Here is a 27,571-nt window from a genome sequence, read left to right on the forward strand (position 1 = left end):
TCCTCGATGAATTTGAATTTCATACTTTTGTATAATAATATACATCTATTTCAATCTGAAGGTTGAAAGTATTATATTGAAATCAAATATGATATATTCGATTTGTTTTGTAACAAAGAACCGCGAAATTCAAACTGTTATCCATGCCATGACCAAACTCCATTATTATAGTATATATCATATCAATTTATAAATTGATGTATATCTGTATTTTATCAATAAACTATAGATATAACGCATAATTAAACCCGTATGTTCTATATATTTGATGCTCAAAAGTGACAACGAAGGAAATGTCCAAATGGAAATTGGCTACCAGGGTAACAGAAAGATGTAGAACTTTACTGAAACTTGGGAAAAGGAATGTGACGTCATCTACAGACGAAAACTTCATCGATCAAAAATATTTATCTGCTTATTCAATCTCTCTCATGTGCTTTTGACGCAAACATTACAAGGAATTACCTCCATAACACATCAGATTTGTCAATTCAATCACGTGAAATCATATTTAAAATTAAATTCTCACGATCTGTAACAAGTCGTGAATCGGTTCATGATGTCATATGGTGTGACGTCATGTTCACTCACTCCATATTATTATCTAGCATTTGTAAGCAACCTAATTCCAATTGCTCTGATATAATAATAAAAAAATAGTAAAATTACTTTGAAAAATTATTACTATGATATATCAACATTATTTTATTAATTGTTGGATTGAAAATTAAAAAGCTTTGAACCGCCAACAAGATTATCAAGGCACTGAATTGAAATTTGAATTTTGAAATTAAAACATTATAAATTTAAGGTTAGGAACTTAGAATTGAAGAAAATTTTCTTTTTGAATTAAAAACTATAATAAATCTGATTTTCTTCATGTCTAGAAAGTAAGCATTTTTCCATTGATTTATATTTATTTCATAGCTTTTAATCTTTTAAAAAATAATGACTTTAGAATGGTTTGTTTGTCAGCTAGTTTAAGCTGTTATTTTTTTAAGTTCTCATTTTATACTATAAGTTAATTGTCAAGTCGAGGGTTTAGAGTCATAGTAGCGTATCTACAAAATTCCGTTTTTTAGCTTATCTGACCTATCTAAATAACTTTTCTTGGTCTATTTAGTGACACACACGCTTATCTCATTGCATCAGCCATTGGAAAGATAAGTGGATATCGTATCTACAATCGAGTGATGAAATAAATGACACAAAAGCATATGTTCTGTTACCCTTCTTTGACTTGAACAAAACTGAATGACACAAAAACTTATCTTCAGTTAGTGACCTACATAATAGCTTGTGTGACAGTAACTTTGAGCTCACAAAGCTCACAAAATCAATGCTAACATAACCTTTATAGCCCATAAGTCTTGATTTAACAAGATAATCAGACTAGCTTTTATTCTGCTCAATGATCACGAAAAACAGAGGAGTTTTTTTCGTGTGAGTTGGCAAAGAAATGCTTGAAGGAAGCTGATGATTGTGAGTTGGAAGAAAGTTTATTTATTCATTCAACTTCCAACGGTACAACACCAATTTCACATAAAAATAACATAGAAAAAGAGATACAAGCAAAGAATATATGGATAAATAAAATACAACAATATAATATGTATATACAACAATAGAAAAACAATGTGGATAATTTGAAGACAAAAATTAAAATACAGAATGAATCATAGTTAACATACAATATTATATAAGTGAAACGACCCATGGAAGTTTACCACAAGGAGCATAAACAAGAAAGGGAACACCAAAATCACACATGCAGGGATCTTTTCATAGTTCTCCTTAGAAAGCTCAAGGACACCCCAAAGAAATCAACGTCAGCTGCAGCAGCCTCACAACCAGAGCGAAGTATTCTAGAAAGCCCATTATTATAGGCATAGGCTGTTGTGTGAGAGCATCTGTGGAAAATAGAACCTTGAGTACATTCCTCTTGAAACACAGATGTTAATACTAGCCAGAAGTTCAGGGCAGTCCAAATATCCATTGACAGTCTTGAAAAGAAGGACCAGGTCGTTGTGTTCTCATCTCAGAACCAAAGGGAGGAGATGAAAATGTCTCTCAATCTCCTCCACAGGAACTTCAAAGTACTTGAAACCCATCCTGCAGCTCAGCATCCTCACGAAACGTCTCTGCACACTTTGCAGCAGGTTAATCTGGTACAGATGATATGGTGCCCAGATAATAGAGCTATATTACAACACTGGAAGAACAAGAGCCCTAAACAAAACCAAGAGACTCTTGGGAGAACTGAAATCCCTGGTGGACCTGAATATAAAGCCAAGGAGAGATCCAGCCTCTCCAGTGATCACACTTATGTGATCCAGTGGGCTAAGAGACTGAGTCATATTCACTCCAAGGTCCTTGAAATTGCATACTCTTTTCAAAGGAATGCCTCTCAAGGAGTATTGAGAATCAAGTATAATTGTTTCACGCTTGAAAGACATTACTACACACTTGGTTACATTCAGAGCCATACCATTATCAAGGCACCACAAATCAAGGTTGTTGAGAGAATGCTGCAGAGATTCATGTCCTAAGTCTTGCAATACCCTGTCGAATAACTTGACATCATCAGCATACATTAGAAACTTGGATGATATGAAGCTTTTAATGTCGTTTATAAACAAGTTGAAGAGGAGGGGGCCCAAATGGGATCCCTAAGGGACTCCAGAGGGAGCCAGGACAGGAGATCACATAAGATTCTCATATCTGACAATCAGAGTTCTGTCCCTCAGATGGCTGTTCAATCACTTGAGCATGACACATGCACCTCATAACCCTCCAGTTTGGCAACCAGGAGAGAGTGGTTAACTCTGTCGAAGGCCTTTGAGAGGTCTAAATACAGACAATCGACCTGGCAGGCATTCTCGAAGGCACTCATCTCATATTCCTGGAATAGGAGGTGGACACAACCCTGCTATGTAAAACAAATACCTGATTTTCACAAGTGCGATTTAGCTTCCATATTTTTGGAGTTTCAGAATATGAATTACCCAGTTCCAAATTTTGATGATAACATTAGAGCTGTGGAACATTTCAGTAATTTCTGTAGGTATATGAGCTTGACCATCAAGAGGTTCACACTCATGAGAAGGGTTCATGTCTCTAGTTTCCCTAAGTGGTTCCATTGATTTAAGAAGATTGATTGTAGCCAAGAAAACTGCTCATAGAAAGTATAAGGCAATTGGTAGTATTCAGCTCTATGAAGTTTTATGCAATTTGAGGGATCAATGTCGTGTTTTGACAAGGCGGTGTTACAATAACTATTTACTTGGATAAGAGGAATTTGTTTAGACAAATTCTAAATCTTTCTGGACTCATGTGGATGGTTTGAGAAAAGGCTCAGCCAGACCCACTTTTATGAGACTGGACACAAAAAGTGCTGCAACTCCTGTTGATAATTAGTGTGAACTCTTCGCTGATTATTTTTCATCTATTTTTGTGCAGGACACGGTTAATGTCCCGACATTTGATTTTGGTTGAAACCAGTTAGTTCCATCCTGCTCCAATCAATATTCAACGCAGATTGGAAGCTCTGGATGTTGGCAGAGGAACTGGGCCTGATGAAATATCCCTTCCTGTAACTAGGTTTTTCTGTTCTGGCCATTCACCTGGTCATACTGGCTCAGCCTTGCTGAAGCTTGGTGTCTTCCCCAGAGATCTCAAAAACAGTTTCTTGGTACCTATATACAAATCTGGAGATCGAGGTGATGTAAGAAACTATAGATCTATTACAATACAGTCTGTAATTGCCATGGTCTATGAGAGCATTGTTATGGACCACCTGTATTTCCACTTGCATAAAATGATACATTTTTGGAAATTGATTATGGTCACAATAGCGTAACTAGAACAAGGTATTTCATTTTTAATTTTATTTAATTGAATTTTCAATAATTCATCGGAATGAATGCACTGGTAGAAGCACAAGATTCATACAAGATTGATATGTGAATTCCAGGTATTTGAAATTAATACAGACCTCAGAAATAGTGAGGGAGTGTGAACTCATAGTTGTTTTTTGCTCTCCTGAAAAGTTAGGTTTTTGTAGATACGCTACTATGACTTTTAACCCTCGAAGTATTGTATCAAATTAAGTTGTTGTAAGTCAATTGTTTAATATATCTCATTTTCTCCCATTTACACTAACAGACTTATAAAATCCTTTGAACTTCCATGATTTCTAGAAAGGTATTACAGTTTTTTTGTATACTGAAGTTTAAAAATTGGTACCTAATATTCCCTGTTTTTAATTATATATGGACCTATGACTTTAGTACTAAAAAGTGCTTTACTTTTGAAGGCACCTTTGACAAGTATTGGTTTGGTTGACAAGCATTCTTTGCCGCTTGCACAAAAGCCGGTTAAATTATAATTGTAATATTAGGCTAATATGTCACATGCATATATTATGTAAAACATATACATAAACATAAAAAAAAAACAATTATTATAGAGAAGGCTTTTCAGAAAATAGGCTTTTCCGATTGGTTCTTGTAGCTTAATCACGGTTAAAATTAAACTGGCTTTTGTGCAACCTGTACTAACTCATGTAATCGGTTATCTAATGATTTACCTTTACCCTACTCAAATTTTCAGTGATAGTTTACCCTCAAGGTAGACTAACTCTAGATGAATTACTGTCAAAATACTTGAGTCTTATCAGGAAATTTATGGTTTATACAAAATTTATCACGTGGTTTTAAGAGTGGAAATTATTGTCCAAACTTCGCCACGTCAATGTGTTCATTCCATTCTATTTATAAACGGTGTCCTGCATTCTTTATTTGAACAGTATTTCTTTCTGAATATCAATAATTATTTAGGTTACTTCTTGGAAAACAAGAAATAGGGGAAATTAAATTTTTCATAAATAAACGAATTTTTTTAAATGTTCTAAATATTATGGGGAATCAGAGATTATTCGCAGGGTCTTTTCTGTACAAGCGGAATAGCCATCATATAATAAAGAAAATAATTGTCTTGAACATAATGTATTCTTTCAGGAATGTTGCAATGGAGGAGCCACAATGCAAGGTTTTGGATTTACCTTCGGCTGAAGCACTCAGAAGATCAATATTGCATATTAAGAAGCCCGTTGTAATTAAAAAATCAGTGGAATCCTGGCCCATTTTGAAATGGAGCTTGGTAGACTGGAAAACTGCCTTGGGAGATGTGAAACTCCCTTTCCGCACCGGTTCCAGTGATTGCACCCAGGTTTGTAGACATCAGTAGTTACAAATAATTTGAGTTGAGATTGTATAGTGAGGTCCACGTTTAAAAGGCAGTATTTGATTAACATTGGAGTTGCTGTAGTGAGGTCCACGTTATAATGGCAGTGTGTGATTTGAAATGGTGTTGCTATCTTTGTCTATCGTTCAACAAAGCAGATGACGCTATCTCTTCCACGCATTGCGTTGTTGCCACATCGTTTATCAACAATATAGAAATTCAACTAATTGACATAATATTCAATCACAATCATGAAAATTTATTATCACATCTTTAAAAAATATATTTTCTTGACAAATAAAATATGATTAACCATTTTCAACAATAATGAAAAGTTAAATTCATCAGATATACCAGTATCAGCTGTTTGGGTGGCAAGTGACAAGGCTGAGATCTGGCAATATACTTCTATCTTCCTACACTGCCATTATAACGTGAATCTCACTATATCCTTGTCTATCATTCGACAAAGCAGATAGCGCTATCCTTCTCTAGCTCCGCATGCCTGGTAATTTTTCAACAATCGGAAAAATATTCAATCTCAATTATAAAAACTTACTACCGTATTCAATCATTTAAAAATATGTTTTCATGACAATTAATCAAACAATAATGAACAGTCAATATTATATCAGATATTCCGGTATCAGGTATCCTCTATTGAAGGCAAGGTAGAGAATGGGCAATGCTGTTCTCCCATATTTCTCCACTGTCATTATAACGTGGTCCTTACTAGAATGGTCTCATTCAGTGTGGAGAGTGGCTATTCCGGGGACCTATTCCAGTGCCGAGCGCCTCCTATCTCTATATATAAAAATGTTTGTTTGTTCCCTACAGACTCGAAAACTACTTGGCAGAACGGCATGAAACTTTGGGGATATGTTGTGTAAATATTGGGGATGGATTCTGACCAGAAATTTCAATAGAGGGGCTAATAATTATTATATATTAATCATTTTTACAGACCTATGTTTTCGAAATTTTGGACCGAGCGTCTACCTATAATTTAGCATCTAAAGTTACCAGCTTTATAATAAACACGTCACCCTGTGATGAATTAGTAGTTAATTGGTACGGTACCAGCTGTAGATAATCGTTCCTTAGAAGACCTATACAAATAATTATCACTCCCCTATCATTGAGAAACTGGAAAATGTTGGGAAAAAATTATTCATCTCATGAAAGAGAGCTGTTCATATTGCATTCATTAATTACTGAAGAATGACAGACTAAATTAATTTTTTTGCATTTAGCACAGCTTATATTCATCCTAAAATGGAAGATGGAAAGAATATGGAATTCTGTGTAATTCATCGTACATCGTATATTTCCTGGACCATCTATTGACAATCAACAACTATGAAAGCATTAAAATCATCTTTGAAACACTGATTTAACCTATCTATTTTTTTTAATTCAACACTTAACTGATAGATATTACTACCAATTGATGGCGAAGAATATGGTTTCGGAATAATAAATGCTGAATGACTAAGCACATAGTCCGTATTGAGATGTAAATGAAAATATCGATTGTCAGATAAATTTCATGATTTACCATGAGATTTAATGACTTTTTGGCGGTATGAAGTTCGCCGGGTAAGCTGGTAAATCATATTCATAATGGGGACGCGAATGTCCCTCCATGGTTGACTCTCAGCTCAGAAATATTGGAAGTACGGTACCACACAAGGTGGTCTTAGCTTTCCAAGCTCATATCTCTGCATAAATGCATTCTGTCCTAATACATTCAATGTTTTTAGAAAAAGGTTTTGAGTATTAAAGCATCATTTATTTATTTATCATTTACAATCAACTTAAGGACAAAGAAACAGACTACAGTCCAAAACTTCTTTTCATCCCAATTATGAACATTGGTTTGTAAGCATTCCAATTTTCAATCATTCATTTATCAATACCTGAATTACTTTCCTCTTCATCAATGCCAGCAAGGCCAGATGGATTGTGTCAAGAGTTATAGTTTATTACTTTTACATTACAACTATATCGAGATGGCAGCATGGATCAAACAAGTCATCCAGAAAATGTTCCTGAATGAAATAAAATGGCTTTCTCCTAAGCCAACACTTTAGTTTTGAGTTGAATGCTGCTACAATAATTGAAGTGATCTACAATAATAAATATCATAATCTTAATGAGGGAAACCAACAAGCTGGAGTAAGAAATAGGATTTCCAAAACGGGACATAGTTGAATTACATTTAAAATTAACAAAATTATTAGATTTCGAAAAATTATAAAATTGAACACAAAATAAAATAAAAAGAAAATAGTGTAAAGTTTCAGCTATTTTGAATTATTTAGGAATGTTTCATTTTGTCAAGGAAAAAAGTTTGAAATTATAGAAACGAGAAAATAAAGATTATCATAAAAACTACGATTACGCCCCGTTTTGGAAAGCCAATTTTCTTACTCCAGCTGTTTAAAGTCTAGAAATTAGCTAAATCCCGAGCTCGGAAACCGGCCCTACTGTAAGCTTAGCTTAAGCATTGACATTATAGTTTGTCTGAATATGGTTTTGTAATACGTTTATTCAATAATCTATATGATTGATATTTTGAAATCTATACAAGATCGTAGTTATGGCTGTAATACAAATTTCATTCTTTGTTTCTCATTTTTAGGTACCTCAATGGGAAGGTTCCTGCAAAATGTTGAATTATTCAGTGGAAGAATTTCTGTCGATTACGGAAAATCAAGGCAAACAAGATTGGCTGTATTTCGATTACAAGTATATGCATGAATGGTTCAAAAACCATCCTACCATTTTGGAGGTGAGTTATATACCGGGTGTTTCAAAAAGAATGGCCCTATTTTAAACAGTTATATTTAAAAAAAAATGTATACAGAAACCAATTTTACATCAAATTACTCACAAAAGTATCAAGTTTTGATGATGTATTATAAGTGTTCTATGTGCCCTCCTTTTGAGGCTCGGAAGACATCTAGACGGTAACCAAATTCATCCCAGATGTTTGCAAGATGTCTTTCTTCTCAGACTGTAGCTACTGCATTAGTTATCCTGGTTTTTAGATCCTCAAAATCAAGTGCTAAGGGAGGAACAACGTTAAAGATCGTGTTTATGTTGCATGTATGCATCAGTTATCCTTGTTTCTAGCTCCTCAATATCAAGTGCTAAGGGAGGAACATAAACACGATCTTTATCGTTGTTCCTCCCTTAGCACTTTATATTGAGGAGCTAAAACCAGGATAACTGATGCAGTAGCTACAGTTTGAGAAGACAGACAGACATCTTGCAAACATCTGGGATGAATTTGGCTACCATCTAGATGTCGTCCGAGCCTCAAGAGGGAACAAAGAACACTCATCATAAACTTGATACTTCTGTGAGTAATTTGATGTAAAATTGATTTGTGTGAATCATTTTTTTTTAAATAAATATAACTGTTTAAAATTGGGTCATTGTTTTTGAAACACCCTGTATAACAATTTACTATCCATGAGGGTTATCTTTATATTAGTGTAACTAAAGTGAGGTCCACGTTATAATAATGGCAGTGGAGAAAGATAGGATAAAAACATTGCCAAACCTCAGTCTTGTCAATGCCTTCTATAGACAGCAGATACAGGTTTATTGGTGTAATATTAACTGTTCATTCTCGTTTAAAATATAAATTATATTTTATTAAGCAATAAATTATATTTTCAATGATTTCATAATGAATTTACATAATTTGGATGAAATATTTTGTTATTTTATGAATAATTCTACATTCTTAAAAACGATCTGGCAACAGAGCAAAGCGAGAAAGAGATAGCGCTGAATGAAAGACAAGGATAGCAATACCGTTGCTAATCTAACACTGCCATTATAACGTGGACCTCACTATAGCTTAGAATTATAAGATAAGTATGAGGAATAAAAAAATGAAAACTATAATAGCACAGAAAATTCAAAGAATTGTCTACTTCTTTCACAAAACCTTATTAGTTGCTGACGTCTCTTCCTAATTATATTGAGAATACAAAATAAATGAAGAAACACAGTAAACAGGTGAATGTTTTAATTTGCAGTCAGTATCATGGGCCCGACTGGGATTCACGGAATTGAAAGGCATTGACTCAACAATGTGGCTTGGAAGCAAGGGGGCCCACACGCCCTGCCACAAGGACTCCTATGGTCTTAATCTGGTGGCCCAGCTTTATGGCAAGTAATGCAATTTTCTACATTTTCATAACACAATTTGTTCGCATTCAACCTACAATATTATCTATAATTGACCGAACGTAGTGAGGTCTATGTTTCAATTCGGATTTTCTTTTGTCTGTCTGTATGTAACGCATTTACGGCCAAACGCGTTGATAGAATTCGATGAGATTTGGCAGGAATATTCCTCTTTCAACTGCGCTTCGATGTATACTCAAGGTTTTTTTGAAATTTTGCATTTTAAGGATAATATACGAAAATAAAAAGAATTCCTCCATACTCCGATATCACTATATATCCTATTTCTATTATATTAAGCGAGCAATTTCTGTATATCTGTTTTTATTTTTTTATCTGGTTATTTATGTTCAACGGTTCTTGAAAAAGGCTCTAACGATTTTCACGAAATTTGGAACATAGTAGGTTTATGATATAAAAATTCGATTGCACTAGTTCTCATCCTTGGGAAAACTTGGTGAACGACATTTAAAGGATAATTCATCCTTGGCTGTAACCAAAGACCTTAAAGAGATATGGCATCTTAAAGGTCTTTGGCACCTTGCATCTTTAAGGTCTTTGGCTGTAACAGCTGAGACTTTCGTCGTCTGTGGATAGTAAAAAGTGAGCGAGTGATTCTGTGGAAAATCAAAATATCGCATCCCCGAAATTCATAAGCTGACGTATAGCCAGCTGTAAAATATAAACACGATCATTTTAGAGAATTGTGTTCTGTTTATCAATAAATAAAAATAACAAGCGAAGCTCGGTGCCCCGATATTCTAATCTGAAGATAGGATTAATTAGACTATAGAATTATTCAGAATAAATCAGCTGACAAGTGGATTATTGATTGAATTCATTAAACAGATGTCTGGAGAAGCCATGTCTATTTCTATAAGATCTATGGTTTCAATATTTTGTTTTGCATTCATGGTATTATTATGCGTGCCCATCAGAATTATATCAATATTCTCACATTTAAAAAAAAACAAATTTAATAGGTGATTAAAAATAATTGAATGAACTAGATAATGCTGAAGAGATTATTATTATATGTTTATTGAAAAAAAATTAATTTTCAAATATTTGATAAATATTTTCATCATATGGTAAGATTATCACGGAACTGGATGAATATGGAATACAAATTCAAACTGTCACCTGGTCATATGGGATATATGAATCATATATTTATCTCATATTGATCAGGATTTTAGAGTTTTAAATTGGAAAAGTTTAATGAACAGTGTTTTTGTCCTTGAACAATTTATGTCATCGACAGAAAGATTGTTTATTTCATTTGTTGTCAAAATTAATGTAGCTTCTCTTTTGTTTTTAATAACAAACTTGCCGCTTATGCGACTGATAAAAATATGTACTTGAAATGGCTTTCATGTTTGGCATTGACTGAGTTATATTTAATACCCAAAATTTTTCTTTTGGTCAGTGTGTGAGCTCGTTCGATAGGACTGAAAGTTAAGTCCGGCTGTTCCAGTGAAAAAGGCTTGATTTCGGTTCGTTTAATAGTACAGTTATTCTGTCACAGATCGGGCAGTATAAAAATAATTGTATTGTTAAGGGAGACGGGTTCTGAGCCTATTCATTGGTTCAGTTAATATTTGTTTTTTTTTTAAATACTAAAGTCGCGAAATACCAGTGGATGCCAAAGTGGGAAGCTATTTCAAAAAGGTAGGTGACTACTGAATCATTTGCTCTTAAATTTTCATAGCCACAAATATTGAATCCTCATTAGCAGCAAGCGAGTGTTTTTCCCATTAATTCAAATATTGTTTTATAATCAGATTAATCTTATTTTGTTCAAATGTAAATATGTTAAAGATTCATTAAAGTTCTAGTTATTCTGTTCTTTTCTTGTTATCAAAGTTTTTTTCCCCTTTCATATTTGGTGTAGGCATATCTTGCTTACATATTTTGGTGGAGGCTTCTCCCGCCGTTCCATATCGTGCTTACAAAACGTGAACTGAGTTTGTTAACATTTCAAACAGGTGACATCAGATACTTGTGGATGAGAAAATTGCGTGTGATCTACTGTTCACAGAACTACTAGTATAATAAAGGAAAGAATTGGTGTACTCACGTACGGGATAGGAATCATCACGTCTGATCTACTCAACTGATTAACATGAAATTTTTCATGTAGATTCTTAATTTATCGAGGATGGTTATTGGCCTATTTTGAATTCTTAAAGATTTCAATCGGTCAAGTTTTCAGTTTGTCAAGTTTTTAATTTGACCTTTGTGGAGCACTGGTTACCTGCTAGTTGTACAATATATAGTAGTACCATGGATAAAAGACAGCATAAGTAGAGATATTCCATGGTGTAGGTCGTTCATGTTCCAAATTTCAAGCTGAATTTTTCCTAACTCAAGCCGATTACTGTCTTCTATTGTCTTTTATTACTGTTTTTCCCGGGTGAGAATGTAAGAACGTCACAGTATGAGAGACTACCAGCGTCATATAGATTTACGAAAAATAATACTAGGACTATCGGCTTGAGTAAACAGTGGAATTTAGAACATAAACGACCTATACCTTGGGATATCTTCTCATGCTATCTTTTTTCTACCTAATTATAATAACAGGCCAGCAAACCGGAGTAAACAGCTGTTATGACCGCAGTGGCCTGTTGTTATAAGTAGGTACGATCATAGGGAAAAGATAGCATAAAAAGATATCCCATTTTATAGGGCGGTTATGTTCCAAATTTCAAGCTGAATTTTTCCTAACTCAAGCCGATTACTGTCTTCTATTGTCTTTTATTACTGTTTTTCCCGGGTGAGAATGTAAGAACGTCACAGTATGAGAGACTACCAGCGTCATATAGATTTACGAAAAATAATACTAGGACTATCGGCTTGAGTAAACAGTGGAATTTAGAACATAAACGACCTATACCTTGGGATATCTTCTCATGCTATCTTTTTTCTACCTAATTATAATAACAGGCCAGCAAACCGGAGTAAACACGTACGGGATAGGAATCATCACGTCTGATCTACTCAACTGATTAACATGAAATTTTTCATGTAGATTCTTAATTTATCGAGGATGGTTATTGGCCTATTTTGAATTCTTAAAGATTTCAATCGGTCAAGTTTTCAGTTTGTCAAGTTTTTAATTTGACCTTTGCGGAGCACTGGTTACCTGCTAGTTGTACAATATACAGTAGTACCATGGATAAAAGACAGCATAAGTAGAGATATTCCATGGTGTAGGTCGTTCATGTTCCAAATTTCAAGCTGAATTTTTCCTAACTCAAGCCGATTACTGTCTTCTACTGTCTTTTATTACTGTTTTTCCCGGGTGAGAATGTAAGAACGTCACAGTATGAGAGACTACCAGCGTCATATAGATTTACGAAAAATAATACTAGGACTATCGGCTTGAGTTAACAGTGAAATTTGGAACATAAACGACCTATACCTTGGGATATCTTCTGATGCGATCTTTTATCTATAGTACCTAACAGACCAGCAAACCGGAGTAAACAGCTGTTATGACCGCAGTGGCCTGTTGTTATAAGTAGGTGCGATCATAGTGAAAAGATAGCATAAAAAGATATCCCATTTTATAGGGCGGTTATGTTCCAAATTTCACTGTTAACTCAAGCCAATTAGGTGGGCTGTCCACTAGAACCGTTTTCGTCCGAACTAGCATCGGCCGATAACTACCGAACTCGACCGAACGATCCCCCAACAAAGAAAGGAATAGATGCTCGTCCATTGCAACAGGCTCCTACGGCCGTGCACGGCCGTCTCCGGCCAATCAATTTTTCGATCCGAATTGAATGGGATTTCCCGGCTCCATCCGGCCGAACTAACTAGTCGAGCTGAGACAACAAAGTGTTCCTAACCTAAATTGATTCACAGTCTTGTTTTTTGAAGTAGTTCTGTGTCATAAAGATGTTTTACAAGCATTGTCTATTTCAATGACGGCTGAAAATTCAGCACATCATCATACTCTATAATAATTTATTGTGTCGTAGCGTTCATCCTCAAATAACCTCCAAAGTCATCAAACAATATCATTTCAAGTTTTCAAGATAAAATAAATTCAAAAAAAATTCAAATTCAAAAATTAGTTTATTTCGCACAACATAATATTATAACAAAACATTGTACCGGCAAAAAATACTAATGAAACTCCACTTTGAAAAACAACTTATTTTAACGTTATCTGTTTTGCTTTAGAGGACAAAAAGATAAATCGAAATAAAGATGGGCACACCTAGGCATAAGCCCTATTGGAGTGCATTTCTCTTAAAATAAAAAATTAAAGACTTTAGAATAGTATTAAAACAGTAATAGACCACTTCTACGTTTGTTGATATTTAGTTAATAAATAAATATTCAATAATGATTTTTGTATGATAATATGAATAAATATCTGTGAATTTAAACAGTTATTTTAATGTTTTAGGGAAATTATGAGTTAATCTATTTTGTTTCTAACAACAAAAAACTAAGAGAAAATACTGAATTCAAGTGGAAAAATGTAGAAAATTCTATTGATGTGGGATTAGAATTTTATATTGTGATTGTGGAAAGTAATAAATAAATAATTGATAATTAATAGGTACTTGGATGAATCTTAGACTTTGTAAGTAAACAAACAAGGAAGAATCACTTTCCCTACTAACTAGCTTGCCACTTCACTTTCTGGCAACCAGCCAACTACTTAACTGAACTGACGAAAACGGTTCCAATGGACGACCGTGTTCGGCCGAGTTGACGGCAGGAAGATTCGTCCGATCCAACGGCCGAACGGATCGGTTGAATACGGTTCCAGTGGACGGTTACCCTTATAGTCCCAATAGTTCTTTTTCATGAAGCTATGTGACGCTGGTATTCTCTCATAATGCACCATTCTTACACTCTCACCCGGCCAAAACAGTAATAATAGACAATAGTCGACAGTAAACGGTTTGAGTTAACAAAAAATCGGCTTGAATCGGTTTGAGTTAACGAAAAATTGGCTTTAAACTTGAACTCTTCAATAATAGAAACAAGGTGATTAGTCTGATTGAATCGTCTGTTTCTAGAAAGGCGTGGATACTGTTTTCACCGGATGATGACGACTCTTTGCAGCCTACTAGAATTCCCTATGAAGAATCTAGTATATTCAGTAAGATAAACTTTTTCTGCAGAAAATCATTAAGAGGTGAGTCATTAATCTACCAGATATCATACACTTACATCATCAATTGAAATTTAGCTCATAACTCATATTAAACCGATAGAACAAAGAGTAGAATGATATGGCAAGTCTATAGTGAGGTCTACGTTATGATGGCAGTAAAGAAAGATAGGAAAACAGCTTAGCCGATTCTTGCCTTGCCACTGGCGTCTATTGGATAGCTTATACCGGTATATCTGCTGTAATATTAACTGTTCATTTTATTATATATTGTGACCTAATTATGATTTTATGTATTGTAATTTTATAAAATATTTTGTGACGTAGCCTTATGTACTATTGTATCGCCAGGCTGAATAAATTATACACTTTATTATCTTAGTGTTTTTGCTGATTCTACGTTTTGCTTTCTTCTAAAAAATATTGACGTGGCTGATACAAATTGTAAAGTGTTTGTCTGTGGCAATAAATTGATTTGATACCCAAATAATTGTTTCATTGTTTCCAGGTTTCAAGAAAGCCTACTTTGTAATCCTGAATCCCGGAGATGTACTAGTGGTTCCAAACGGTTGGTGGCATTATGTCGAAAATATTGAAACATCTATATCGATCAACACATGGGTTCCATTGGTAATATATATTGTATTCTATTTAGTGACAATATATGACAAATATCTGTTCTATTTTTTGTTTTGAAGCATCTAAATTTGAAAATTTTCTTTGTGAACATATTAGTGGGCTGAAAATTTTGCGAAGTGAAGAGCTACAAGACTTACGGTAACCTATTTCGGACTATGTGTAAACATATCTAAATTGGGGAGAGGAATAGCACAAGGTTACCTTATTTTTCCTCTCCCTATCATTCAATGATGTACACTTATTATTTATTTATTTATACATTAATAGATACAATCATTCTCAACTATGAATGATTGGGAGAGGAACAACAGGCTCAAAGCCCAAAACTGTTCCTTTCCCAAATTTAGATAGAAATTGTCCAAAAATAGGTTATGTTTACACTACACGTTTTTTGTCCAATTTTGAGTCCAAAATATTTATAAACTAGGAATTTAGAATTTAGGAAAGTTGAAAACCAAAGAGTTTCAATCAATAAAGAATTTATCCACTAGCAGGTAACCCGTGCTCCGCAAGGGTCTGTTAAAAGTACAAATAGATGGAATAAGTTTTATACTTCGTTACGGTGGCACAGTCCTGGGGACAGTGGCGTCTTACCTTGAGTGGTCCAACTGAGTGGTGCCACTTCAAAATTGAGAACTGTGGATCATGGAGTACCACAAGGATCAATCCTAGGCCCCCTGCTGTTCATATTGCTTATGAACGACTTGACGAGCAGGCAGGGTGCAGTACTCTTTGCAGATGACACCACCTTGTTATCCAGAGGCACCACCATCGAACAGGTGAGGGAACGGTCTGCCAGTCTCATTGAGGAGGCCAAGCTATAGTTTCTTGCAAACAAACTGAAGCTCAATGAGGATAAAACGAGCATCCTAGTCTGCTCTTTGAAGAGTCGAGCAGCTGCACAGCTGGGTTTCTGTATGGACAGGAGGATGAGCTGGAATCATTGGGCCATATGAATAAAGTTGAGCATTTGCTTATACTTCTAAAATATGGAGCATTTGCTTCATTTTCTATGAATAAACGTGAGCAAAACCTTTTGCTCATGCTCATCAAAAAAATAGTTTGAGCATTTGCTCAGAAGTAAAAGCTTATACTCAAAATTGTATGAATAAACTAGAGCATTTGCTCAACTTTTGAAGCAATTATTTCAAAATTCTAAACTCAACTAACCTAAAACTATTCATAAATAGAAAACAGAGCAGACGACGCAAACCATAGCCACCTCTAATACAAGGCCCCGGCCTACGATATTGCAACGTCGCAGTGTAGGCCTAGAATCTGATACATGATTGGTGGAAAAATACCAGCTGATCTTTTTCACCAATCATGTATTAGATTCTAGGCCTACGCTGCGACGTTGCAATATCGTAGGCCGGGGCCTTGTAATAGAGGTGGCTATGCGCAAACACAAGCGGTGCCCCCTACTTGCATATTTAGCGCTTCCGTGAGCTATAAAAACAAAGTAAGGCTACAAAAACGAATCAGCTGATGAAAAATCTTTAAAATACGTGAGCATTTGCTCCAGAGTTCAGGAGCATAAGGTAAAGCTTATTCATATAAAAATGAACAAATGCTTTTGCTTCTACCTTCTGCTCATGAGCAAAACCTTATGCTCCATGCTCTTGCTCATGAGCACTTGCTCTGGTTTTATTCATATGGGCCATTATGTTCAACAGGTGTGCAGGAAACTGTCAAGAATATTATACCTCCTCAGAAAACTTTCTTCAATAGTATTCCCAAGGACTTACAAGGCAAACCAAACTCCAGGCTCTATGCAATTGTGAAGAGCAAACTTATCGAAAGACCACTCTACTCGTTGGGGGAATTGAGGGAGGAGTCCCTTTTTTGCAGATCCAGCACCTCCACACCATGAATAGCCATGCAGTTTTTATTATTGTATGTGAAAGAAGTTTATTTTGACACTGCCTATCTGGAGACCCCAGTCATTGGCAACGACTTCAAGTATTTAAGTAATAAGCCATCCGAATTTACTTTTGCTATAGATAAAAGATAACCAACAATAATAATCAGCGTAAAACTTGATATAGTTCAGTCCACGTTATAATGGCAGTGTTTGATTATCTATTAGTGTAGGTATTGCTATCCTTGTCTATCATTCAACAAAGCGGATAGCGCTATCTCTTTCTCGCTTTGCTCTGTTGCCAGATCGTCTTTTAACAATGTAGAATTAATAAAATATTTCATCTTGTTTGTGTAAATTCATTATTGGTCCATATTATACTTATAGGGAGGTCCACGTTATAATGGCAGTGTTTGACTAGCAATGTTATTGCTATCCTTGTCTATCATTCAACAAAGCGGAGAGCGCTATCTCTTCCTCGCTTTGCACTGTTGCAAGGTCGTCTTTCAACAATGTAGAATTAATAATTTGACTATAAAATATTTATCCATAATTATGAATATTCATTATTAAATTATTGAAAAATATAATTTCTTACTTATCAAAATATAATTTACTATTTCAAACAAGAATAAACCGTTAATATTACATCAATAAACCTGTATCAGCTACCGTCTATAGAGGGCTTTGACAAGACAGAGGATCGGCAACGTTTTTCTCCTATCTTTTTCACTGCCATTATAACGTGGACCTCACTATATTTATTTATCAGGTTAGCAAAAACTATACAACTATTGGTAAAGAAAAACCAGGCTTTTGTCCAAAACTTCTTCAATTTCCTAATTTAGTTTCAAATTGTCCAAATATTATAAATAGGTTATGTCCATTTCAATTTCTACACCAAATCTCAATGCGTATTTAAGCTGGTAGGCTATAATTTCACAGTAATTTAAACCTTTGTTGTGTATGACTCAGGAAATCGACGATGAGAAACGCGTAGAAGAGTGCTTAGTTCGGACTTTCATCGGCTCTTTGCTTGAGAACCTTGATGACAACGAGAGACGATTTCTCCTCAATCCCAATGAAGTGAGTTTGATAAAAAATATATTTTTTAATTTCCATATTTACTCAATTGTAATACCTAATTGAAAACCTTCTATTTCTTACAGCTATCTATATTTCAGTATAATACTGATTAAATAAAGGAAATAGAATTTCTGAGGAAATAAACTAATTAATATTATTAAACGAAAATCTAAATTTAATGCTGTTATAGTAGTACTATAGTAGCGCTTATCGAATTTCCATCTAACTGTTGTCAATATTTGCAGTTTAGCAGAAGTCTTCGGGGTGAATTACAGCATTTAATTTGGATTTTTGTTTAATAATAATAAGATCTGTTTATAGAGACAGAAGGCTTTATGATAGCTATTCAAGACCAAGTAATAGCTACTAAGAACTACAAGAAGCATATATTGAAGCTGCCTATAAATGGTGACTTGTGTAGAAGATGTGGTATGGCTCCCGAAACATTGCAACACATCATGTCAGCTTGTCAGTTGATGGCAGCCACAGACTACTTAAGGTGCCACAACTCTGTTGCTGGGATTGTACACCAGGGTCTTGCCCTGAAGTTTGGTCTAGTAGATCAAAAACTGTCATACTATCTATACAAGCAACTTTCTGTACTTGAGAATGATACACACAAGATGTATTGTGATCGCTCTGTGCTGACTGACAGGACAGTTGTGCACAACCGGCCAGACATTATCATCATGGACAAGACAGCCAGGGAGACTATTTTGATTGATGTTGGCATACCATGTTGCCACAACTTGGAACAATATTACAATGAGAAAATATCCAAGTATCTCCCCCTGGCTGCTGAGATCAGGGATGTCTGGAAGCAGGAAAAAGTTACAACTGTCCCTGTAATTATCTCTACTGTTGGAGTGATCAGGCAGAAGGTTTCAGCGAACCTCAGTCGCCTTGGTGTCTCAGGGAGTGCAAAACATGGAATTCAAAAGGCGGTTGTACTCAGCACGGTATCAATGATTAGATCCTTTTTAAATTTGACAGAATAGAGATGTATGAAAGTCTTGCCAATGGCCGACTTAGGTTGCAATAAAAAATGCTCACTTTGTAAGTGATGAAATAATTGAATAATAATAATAGTAAATTCATTAGCATTTTAATATATTGCAATATCTCAGTAATTTCCATCTGTAGACTAAATAAACTAAAGTCCGAGATAAATTACTTTTAACATGAAGAGGAGAAACCCATTTCTCCCTCCACAGTTTGTAGCATAGACACAGACGGACATCCTGCGCACAATTGGATGCGCCGTGTCATTTTGCTTCATGTTCTTGTGATGAAAACATCTCTGTAACATACACAAACCAATATACCTGCTGACCAGTACACTACTTGGAACATTGCCAGCAATAGATGGAGGGGAGTGTTGCCGCGTCGCGTTACAAAGCTCTCTCACTCAAACACAAAAGAAGGAGAATGCTGCTGGGTAGTGGGAGTGATTAGTGGAGGATAGAGCATCGGACCTCTCCGTCTTCAAGAAAGAGCCGTGTTAAAAGTAATTTATCTCGCACTTTAATTTTAAAATTAGTTTGTTATGATACTCTTAGAACTTCACTTTTTGTGTAGTTGAGAAGTTGATATTGTGGTAATTATTCATATTGAATAAAAATACTAAGAAATTGTCAAAAACCACAGATTTATTGATATTTAGAAAGACCGGTTTCGGTTGTTACACCATTGTAACATGATGATTGCAATTCATCCATTGACAATGGTGTTACAACCGAAACCGGTCTTTCTAAATATCAATAAATCTGTGTTTTTTTTACATTTTTTAGACTTTTAATTTAATTTAATAATCTTAGAACTTCGTTGATATTCTTGTAGATGAACTACCTCAATTATTGGTTTGAAAGATATTGAGCCGTTCTAAGATTTTTAGCAAACCTGATAAGTTGTCCTGTAGTGAGGTCCACTTTATAATGGCAGTGGAGAATGATAGTAGATCAGCGTTGCCGATTATCTGCCTTGCCACCACCTTCTATAGAGGATAGCTGATACCAGTATATCTGGTGTAATACTAACTGTTCAGAACAATCAATATTATTATATTTTATACACAAAGAAAATATACTTTTGTAAATTGTCTAATAATAAAATTTGTATGATTTAGATTGAATATTTTGTTACTTGATTATATTTCAACATAGTTGAAAAACGATCTGGTAACTTTGCGGAGCTAGAAAAGGATAGCACTATCTGCTTTGTCAAATTCAAAATGTTTTTACTGCCGTGAACAAATACATGTCATAGACAAAGTCATCAGGTAAACATATACATACATCATACACATATAATACATACATTTCGCTTAATCAAAAAAAGATAAATATTATCACAGCAAACAGTTCCGGTTTATTCATGCGACAATAAATAACACGTTCCAATCAATTATATTTAAGCACTTTTTAGAAGTCGATGTCGGTGTGCTCGAAAAACTCCGCAATACTATTTTATTTATTATTTACTCTTATGGCTTTTATTGGCAGAGAGATCCTTTCGGATGTTCTGCCTTGCCGTATTACCCAATGTCATTTCCTATCAACACTCAAGTTTATAGGTTATGTCTTGGGTTCTTCATTTTTCTCACTATAAATTTGCACTTTCCGCAATACTATGAAAAGGGTTTCTCAAAAGCCATTCATCTAATTTGTGAAGGAAAATCTTCTTTGGATATTTGTTTAAGGTGTTTTGAAAAGTTGTTGTAAACCTTTTTAGATAGTACCGTATGGCTCTTGAGAGATTTACTCAATCTGCAATAGTTGGTACAAATTTTTCCCTTATTGTGTCATGCTTGTGAACATCTTTATTAAAAACAGTCAAATAGGGTAATTTTTTCAAAGAGAATGTTAATTAATGCAGAGAATCGGCATCGCTATTTTTCTATCTTTACCCACTGTCATTATAACGTGGTTCTGACTATATGTGTTTACCCCATGTCAGTTTGTGATCAACCTGAACCCCCAAAAACTTCATAAATGATTGGCTATATCTTTGTAACAACTGTGAGGTTTAAGACTAAATATAATATTCTCTGTTTTATTTTTATTTAAAAGATAATTTTTGTTAGCTCTAAACCAAACTCCTGCTTCATCCAATGCAGTGTCCACAATATTCCAAAGTTCAGCCATGTCGACTGATAGACAAAGATAGCAGCACTAATGTTAATCTGATACTACATTATAACGTGGAATCTACTTTATTGATTATCTTCAATAAATTTAATTCTAGTCTTTTGTCACTCATAATTATGTTGAGTGTGTTATTTTTGGTAATACTTTCATCCCACTTTTCCAATTGATTCAATTTATGCATGGTTCTGATCAGTTTTTCAAGCTAATAATTCGTACAATTAAAAAAAAGTTGAATGAAAAAGACTAAGAAATTGTCAAAAAACCACTGATTTATTGATAATTAGAAAGACCGGTTTCGGTTATTACACCATAAACGTCTATCAGAGATTGACAATGGTGTAATAACCGATTCCGGTCTTTCTAATTATCAATAAATCAGTGGTTTTTTGACAATTTCTTAGTCTTTTTCATTCAATATGAATAATTACCACAATATCAACTTCTCAACTACACAAAAAGTTGGAAAAAGTTTTTGATTTTTTCCAGGTTGAACAGTTTAGAAGCTTTGATGCGTCCAACACCGATATGCTCAACTTATGTGTGGAAAATGTGAACAAAAGAAAGTCAGATACTGATTCAAATGAGAAAGAAGCCTTACAATTGCAGCGCCAGTTTTTTGAGTCACCTCTCATAAAATTTGTAGAAAATTGTGATGTCACCAACATTTCTGAACAACTACAGTGTACTTGCAATGATTACAATAGCAGCTGTGTTACACAGGAAAGCTCTTACCAAGAGATCGATTTTGAGAAAGTTGTTAATGCATTCTGTCATCCTGAGGTTATTGCAAAAGTTAGAGAAAACTGCTTGTGAATTCTTTGTGAAAATAAATATGTTATATTTGGTTAAGAGTATTAAATTTGTTGAACGAGGGTGGCGAGTTCCTAATTTCACTCAATTTGTTGACCGTTTTTGGGTTTGTATGTTCGATGATATTGAGAGAAAAATGTACAGAAGAATCTGGGGACCAACATATAGCGGAGGAGTGTGGAGAGCCCGATTTAATAGTGAGATATACCAGGCTATTTGAGCAGGAAATATGGTGCGATTCTTAAAAGCCTGAAGGATTGTATGGCTTGGACACTTAGCCAGAATAAGTAATGAGAGGGTACCATCTAGACCTAGACTGCTGTAAACCTAGCGCCGCAGTGCAGGATGCGGTTTCTCACAGCTTGGCGTTGTTGTCATTTGAGATGGGTGTCTGGCTTAGAAGTGTTTCGGCCGCATTGCAGGATGACTGTTAACGGTTGCAGGAAGATCAACAGCTGGGTTTTTTCGTTATTTTTTGTGATAGAGAAATTCTGAGTGCAGATTCGTTTTCAGCGACCCCAAGTTTAGCCTGAAGGCTCAGAATGTCAACAATGTTTTTGAATAATTAAAAATCATCATGAAAAGTTATATGGTAGTACACCACTTTTCTGGAAACTTTTTACTGGTCACTGGAGTTATTATTGATTATAGGTAACACAAAAATCAAAATAATCGTGAGTAAGAAAACTGCTGATGAACGCGAATAAGACCACCACTCCATTCTTCTATTGTCTCGGCTGCTTGGCTGAGCCTGGCTGGAGGGATCAAATAACCGACTGGATTGATCTTTCGTCTGTCCGCTAGGCGGAACTACGCCGACCATTGCTGGGTGGAAGATGTTACTGCGGCCGCTCGCATTCCCACCAACGCTGCTATTATTTGCTGTCTCAGCACCTAGTCCGAGTCAGACAAGCATCCAGCCTGCACTGCAGAGCTAGGTTAAGAAAGAATGCTTGGAACGAGAAGGAAAGGTCGACCACGGACAAGATGGCTGAACGCCGCGATTGGTGACCTCCGTGTGCTGGGCGTGGCAAAATGGCGACTGAGTGCACAGGATACAGTAGAGTAGACGAATGGAGGCCCTATGTTGAGAAGGACAAAGTCCACCCAGGACTGTAGAGTTGTCCTGTAGTGAGGTCCACTTTATAATGGCAGTGGAGAATGATAGTAGATCAGCGTTGCCGATTATCTGCCTTGCCACCACCTTCTATAGAGGATAGCTGATACCAGTATATCTGGTGTAATATTAACTGTTCAGAACAATCAATATTATTATATTTTATACACAAAGAAAATATACTTTTGTAAATTGTCTAATAATAAAATTTGTATGATTTAGATTGAATATTTTGTTACTTGATTATATTTCAACATAGTTGAAAAACGATCTGGTAACTTTGCGGCGCTAGAAAAGGATAGCACTATCTGCTTTGTCGAATTCAAATTCAAAATGTTTTTACTGCCGTGAACAAATACATGTCATAGACAAAGTCATCAGGTAAACATATACATACATCATACATATATAATACATACATTTCGCTTAATCAAAAAAAGATAAATATTATCACAGCAAACAGTTCCGGTTTATTCATGACAATAAATAACACGTTCCAATCAATTATATTTAAGCACTTTTTAGAAGTCGATGTCGGTGTGCTCGAAAAACTCCGCAATACTATTTTATTTATTATTTACTCTTATGGCTTTTATTGGCAGAGAGATCCTTTCGGATGTTCTGCCTTGCCGTATTACCCAATGTCATTTCCTATCAACACCCAAGTTTATAGGTTATGTCTTGGGTTCTTCATTTTTCTCACTATAAATTTGCACTTTCCGCAATACTATGAAAAGGGTTTCTCAAAAGTCATTCATCCAATTTGTGAAGGAAAATCTTCTTTGGATATTTGTTTAAGGTGTTTTGAAAAGTTGTTGTAAACCTTTTTAGATAGTACCGTATGGCTCTTGAGAGATTTACTCAATCTGCAATAGTTGGTACAAATTTTTCCCTTATTTCGAGTGTCATGCTTGTGAACATCTTTATTAAAAACAGTCAAATAGGGTAATTTTTTCAAAGAGAATGTTACCAGCTCTAAAATGTATAAATTCACTATTGTTTTAAATCTCAATTCAGTAAAAATCGGTTTGCAGTGATCCAGAGAAGCCGCGTCATTCATGATTCTGACTACTTTCTTTTGAAGCTTCAATATTTCATCTACCCTAGACGAGTTACCCCAAACAAGCAAACAATACTTGATAACAGACTGGAAAAATGCAAAATAAGCCATTCTCTAACCGTTTGGATTCACACATTGTTTCAGTCGTTTAATGAGATAGACTACCCTAGATAGCCTAGTTTTGAGATAATCTATAGTGAGGTCCACGTTATAATGACAGTATTTGATCAACTTTGGTTTTGCTATCCTTGTCAATCATTCGACAAAGCCGGTGGTACTATCCTTTTCTAGGTCCACAACGATGCTAATTATGTTTTTGACAGTGTAGAAATATAATTAATTAATGCAGAGAATCGGCATCGCTATTTTTCTATCTTTCCCCTCTGTCATTATAACGTGGACCTCACTATATGTATTTACCCCATGTCAGTTTGTGATCAACCTGAACCCCCAAAAACTTCATAAATGATTGGCTATATCTTTGTAACAACTGTGAGGTTTAAGACTAAATATAATATTCTCTGTTTTATTTTTATTTAAAAGATAATTATTGTTAGCTCTAAACCAAACTCCTGCTTCATCCAATGCAGTGTCCACAATATTCCAAAGTTCAGCCATGTCGACTGATAGACAAAGATAGCAGCACTAATGTTAATCTGATACTACATTATAACGTGGATTCTACTTTATTGATTATCTTCAATAAATTTAATTCTAGTCTTTTGTCACTCATAATTATGTTGAGTGTGTTATTTTTGGTAATACTTTCATCCCACTTTTCCAATTGATTCAATTTATGCATGGTTCTGATCAGTTTTTCAAGCTAATAATTCGTACAATAAAAAAAAGTTGAATGAAAAAGACTAAGAAATTGTCAAAAAACCACTGATTTATTGATAATTAGAAAGACCGGAATCGGTTAGTACACCATTGTCAATCTCTGATAAACGTTTATGGTGAACCGAAACCGGTCTTTCTAATTATCAATAAATCAGTGGTTTTTTGACAATTTCTTAGTCTTTTTCATTCAATATGAATAATTACCACAATATCAACTTCTCAACTACACAAAAAGTTGAAAAAAGTTTTTGATTTTTTCCAGGTTGAACAGTTTAGAAGCTTTGATGCGTCCAACACCGATATGCTCAACTTATGTGTGAAAAATGTGAACAAAAGAAAGTCAGATACTGATTCAAATGAGAAAGAAGCCTTACAATTGCAGCGCCAGTTTTTTGAGTCACCTCTCATAAAATTTGTAGAAAATTGTGATGTCACCAACATTTCTGAACAACTACAGTGTACTTGCAATGATTACAATAGCAGCTGTGTTACACAGGAAATCTCTTACCAAGAGATCGATTTTGAAAAGTTGTTGTAAACCTTTTTAGATAGTACCGTATGGCTCTTGAGAGATTTACTCAATCTGCAATAGTTGGTACAAATTTTTCCCTTATTTCGAGTGTCATGCTTGTGAACATCTTTATTAAAAACAGTCAAATAGGGTAATTTTTTCAAAGAGAATGTTACCAGCTCTAAAATGTATAAATTCACTATTGTTTTAAATCTCAATTCAGTAAAAATCGGTTTGCAGTGATCCAGAGAAGCCGCGTCATTCATGATTCTGACTACTTTCTTTTGAAGCTTCAATATTTCATCTACCCTAGACGAGTTACCCCAAACAAGCAAACAATACTTGATAACAGACTGGAAAAATGCAAAATAAGCCATTCTCTAACCGTTTGGATTCACACATTGTTTCAGTCGTTTAATGAGATAGACTACCCTAGATAGCCTAGTTTTGAGATAATCTATAGTGAGGTCCACGTTATGATGACAGTATTTGATCAACTTTGGTTTTGCTATCCTTGTCAATCATTCGACAAAGCCGGTGGTACTATCCTTTTCTAGGTCCACAACGATGCTAATTATGTTTTTGACAGTGTAGAAATATAATTAATAATTAATGCAGAGAATCGGCATCGCTATTTTTCTATCTTTCCCCTCTGTCATTATAACGTGGACCTCACTACATGTATTTACCCCATGTCAGTTTGTGATCAACCTGAACCCCCAAAAACTTCATAAATGATTGGCTATATCTTTGTAACAACTGTGAGGTTTAAGACTAAATATAATATTCTCTGTTTTATTTTTATTTAAAAGATAATTATTGTTAGCTCTAAACCAAACTCTGCTTCATCCAATGCAGTGTCCACAATATTCCAAAGTTCAGCCATGTCGACTGATAGACAAAGATAGCAGCACTAATGTTAATCTGATACTACATTATAACGTGGATTCTACTTTATTGATTATCTTCAATAAATTTAATTCTAGTCTTTTGTCACTCATAATTATGTTGAGTGTGTTTTTTTTGGTAATACTTTCATCCCACTTTTCCAATTGATTCAATTTATGCATGGTTCTGATCAGTTTTTCAAGCTAATAATTCGTACAATAAAAAAAAGTTGAATGAAAAAGACTAAGAAATTGTCAAAAAACCACTGATTTATTGATAATTAGAAAGACCGGAATCGGTTAGTACACCATTGTCAATCTCTGATAAACGTTTATGGTGAACCGAAACCGGTCTTTCTAATTATCAATAAATCAGTGGTTTTTGACAATTTCTTAGTCTTTTTCATTCAATATGAATAATTACCACAATATCAACTTCTCAACTACACAAAAAGTTGAAAAAAGTTTTTGATTTTTTCCAGGTTGAACAGTTTAGAAGCTTTGATGCGTCCAACACCGATATGCTCAACTTATGTGTGAAAAATGTGAACAAAAGAAAGTCAGATACTGATTCAAATGAGAAAGAAGCCTTACAATTGCAGCGCCAGTTTTTTGAGTCACCTCTCATAAAATTTGTAGAAAATTGTGATGTCACCAACATTTCTGAACAACTACAGTGTACTTGCAATGATTACAATAGCAGCTGTGTTACACAGGAAAGCTCTTACCAAGAGATCGATTTTGAGAAAGTTGTTAATGCATTCTGTCATCCTGAGGTTATTGCAAAAGTTAGAGAAAAACTGCTTGTGAATTCTTTGTGAAAATAAATATGTTATATTTGGTTAAGAGTATTAAATTTGTTGAACGAGGGTGGCGAGTTCCTAATTTCACTCAATTTGTTGACCGTTTTTGGGTTTGTATGTTCGATGATATTGAGAGAAAAATGTACAGAAGAATCTGGGGACCAACATATAGCGGAGGAGTGTGGAGAGCCCGATTTAATAGTGAGATATACCAGGCTATT

At 34.8% G+C, this 27,571-nt stretch overlaps 1 protein-coding gene across 3 annotated transcripts; it reads left to right on the forward strand.

The window, feature by feature from the left end:
- Positions 1–765: 765 nt before the first annotated feature.
- Positions 766–27,416, forward strand: LOC111048817 (HSPB1-associated protein 1 homolog). 3 transcript variants are annotated; one of them, XM_039425482.1, is made up of 9 exons: positions 766–890; positions 5,019–5,229; positions 7,889–8,038; positions 9,300–9,436; positions 14,496–14,614; positions 15,099–15,220; positions 18,066–18,176; positions 25,412–25,584; positions 27,203–27,416. In XM_039425482.1, exons 1-9 carry the CDS (start codon positions 880–882, stop codon positions 27,366–27,368), a joined length of 1,200 nt encoding a protein of 399 aa, XP_039281416.1. In that variant the 5' UTR covers positions 766–879; the 3' UTR covers positions 27,369–27,416. The 3 variants fall into 3 exon arrangements, with proteins under 3 accessions (XP_039281416.1, XP_039281418.1, XP_022190492.2); XM_039425484.1 differs by lacking the exon at positions 25,412–25,584 and having other exon boundaries at positions 27,030–27,416; XM_022334800.2 differs by lacking the exons at positions 25,412–25,584; positions 27,203–27,416 and adding an exon at positions 21,809–22,194.
- Positions 27,417–27,571: the final 155 nt, after the last annotated feature.

Source organism: Nilaparvata lugens, chromosome 4 (genome assembly GCF_014356525.2).
Source record: "Nilaparvata lugens isolate BPH chromosome 4, ASM1435652v1, whole genome shotgun sequence".
Taxonomy (NCBI): Eukaryota; Metazoa; Arthropoda; class Insecta; order Hemiptera; family Delphacidae; genus Nilaparvata; species Nilaparvata lugens.

Excerpts from the sequence above, each read along its gene's own strand:
- LOC111048817 (XM_039425482.1), top strand. Across the intron at positions 15,221-18,065 it reads TCAACACATGGGTTCCATTG|GAAATCGACGATGAGAAACG; the intron begins GTAATATATATT and ends TGTATGACTCAG. Across the intron at positions 18,177-25,411 it reads TTCTCCTCAATCCCAATGAA|GTTGAACAGTTTAGAAGCTT; the intron begins GTGAGTTTGATA and ends GATTTTTTCCAG.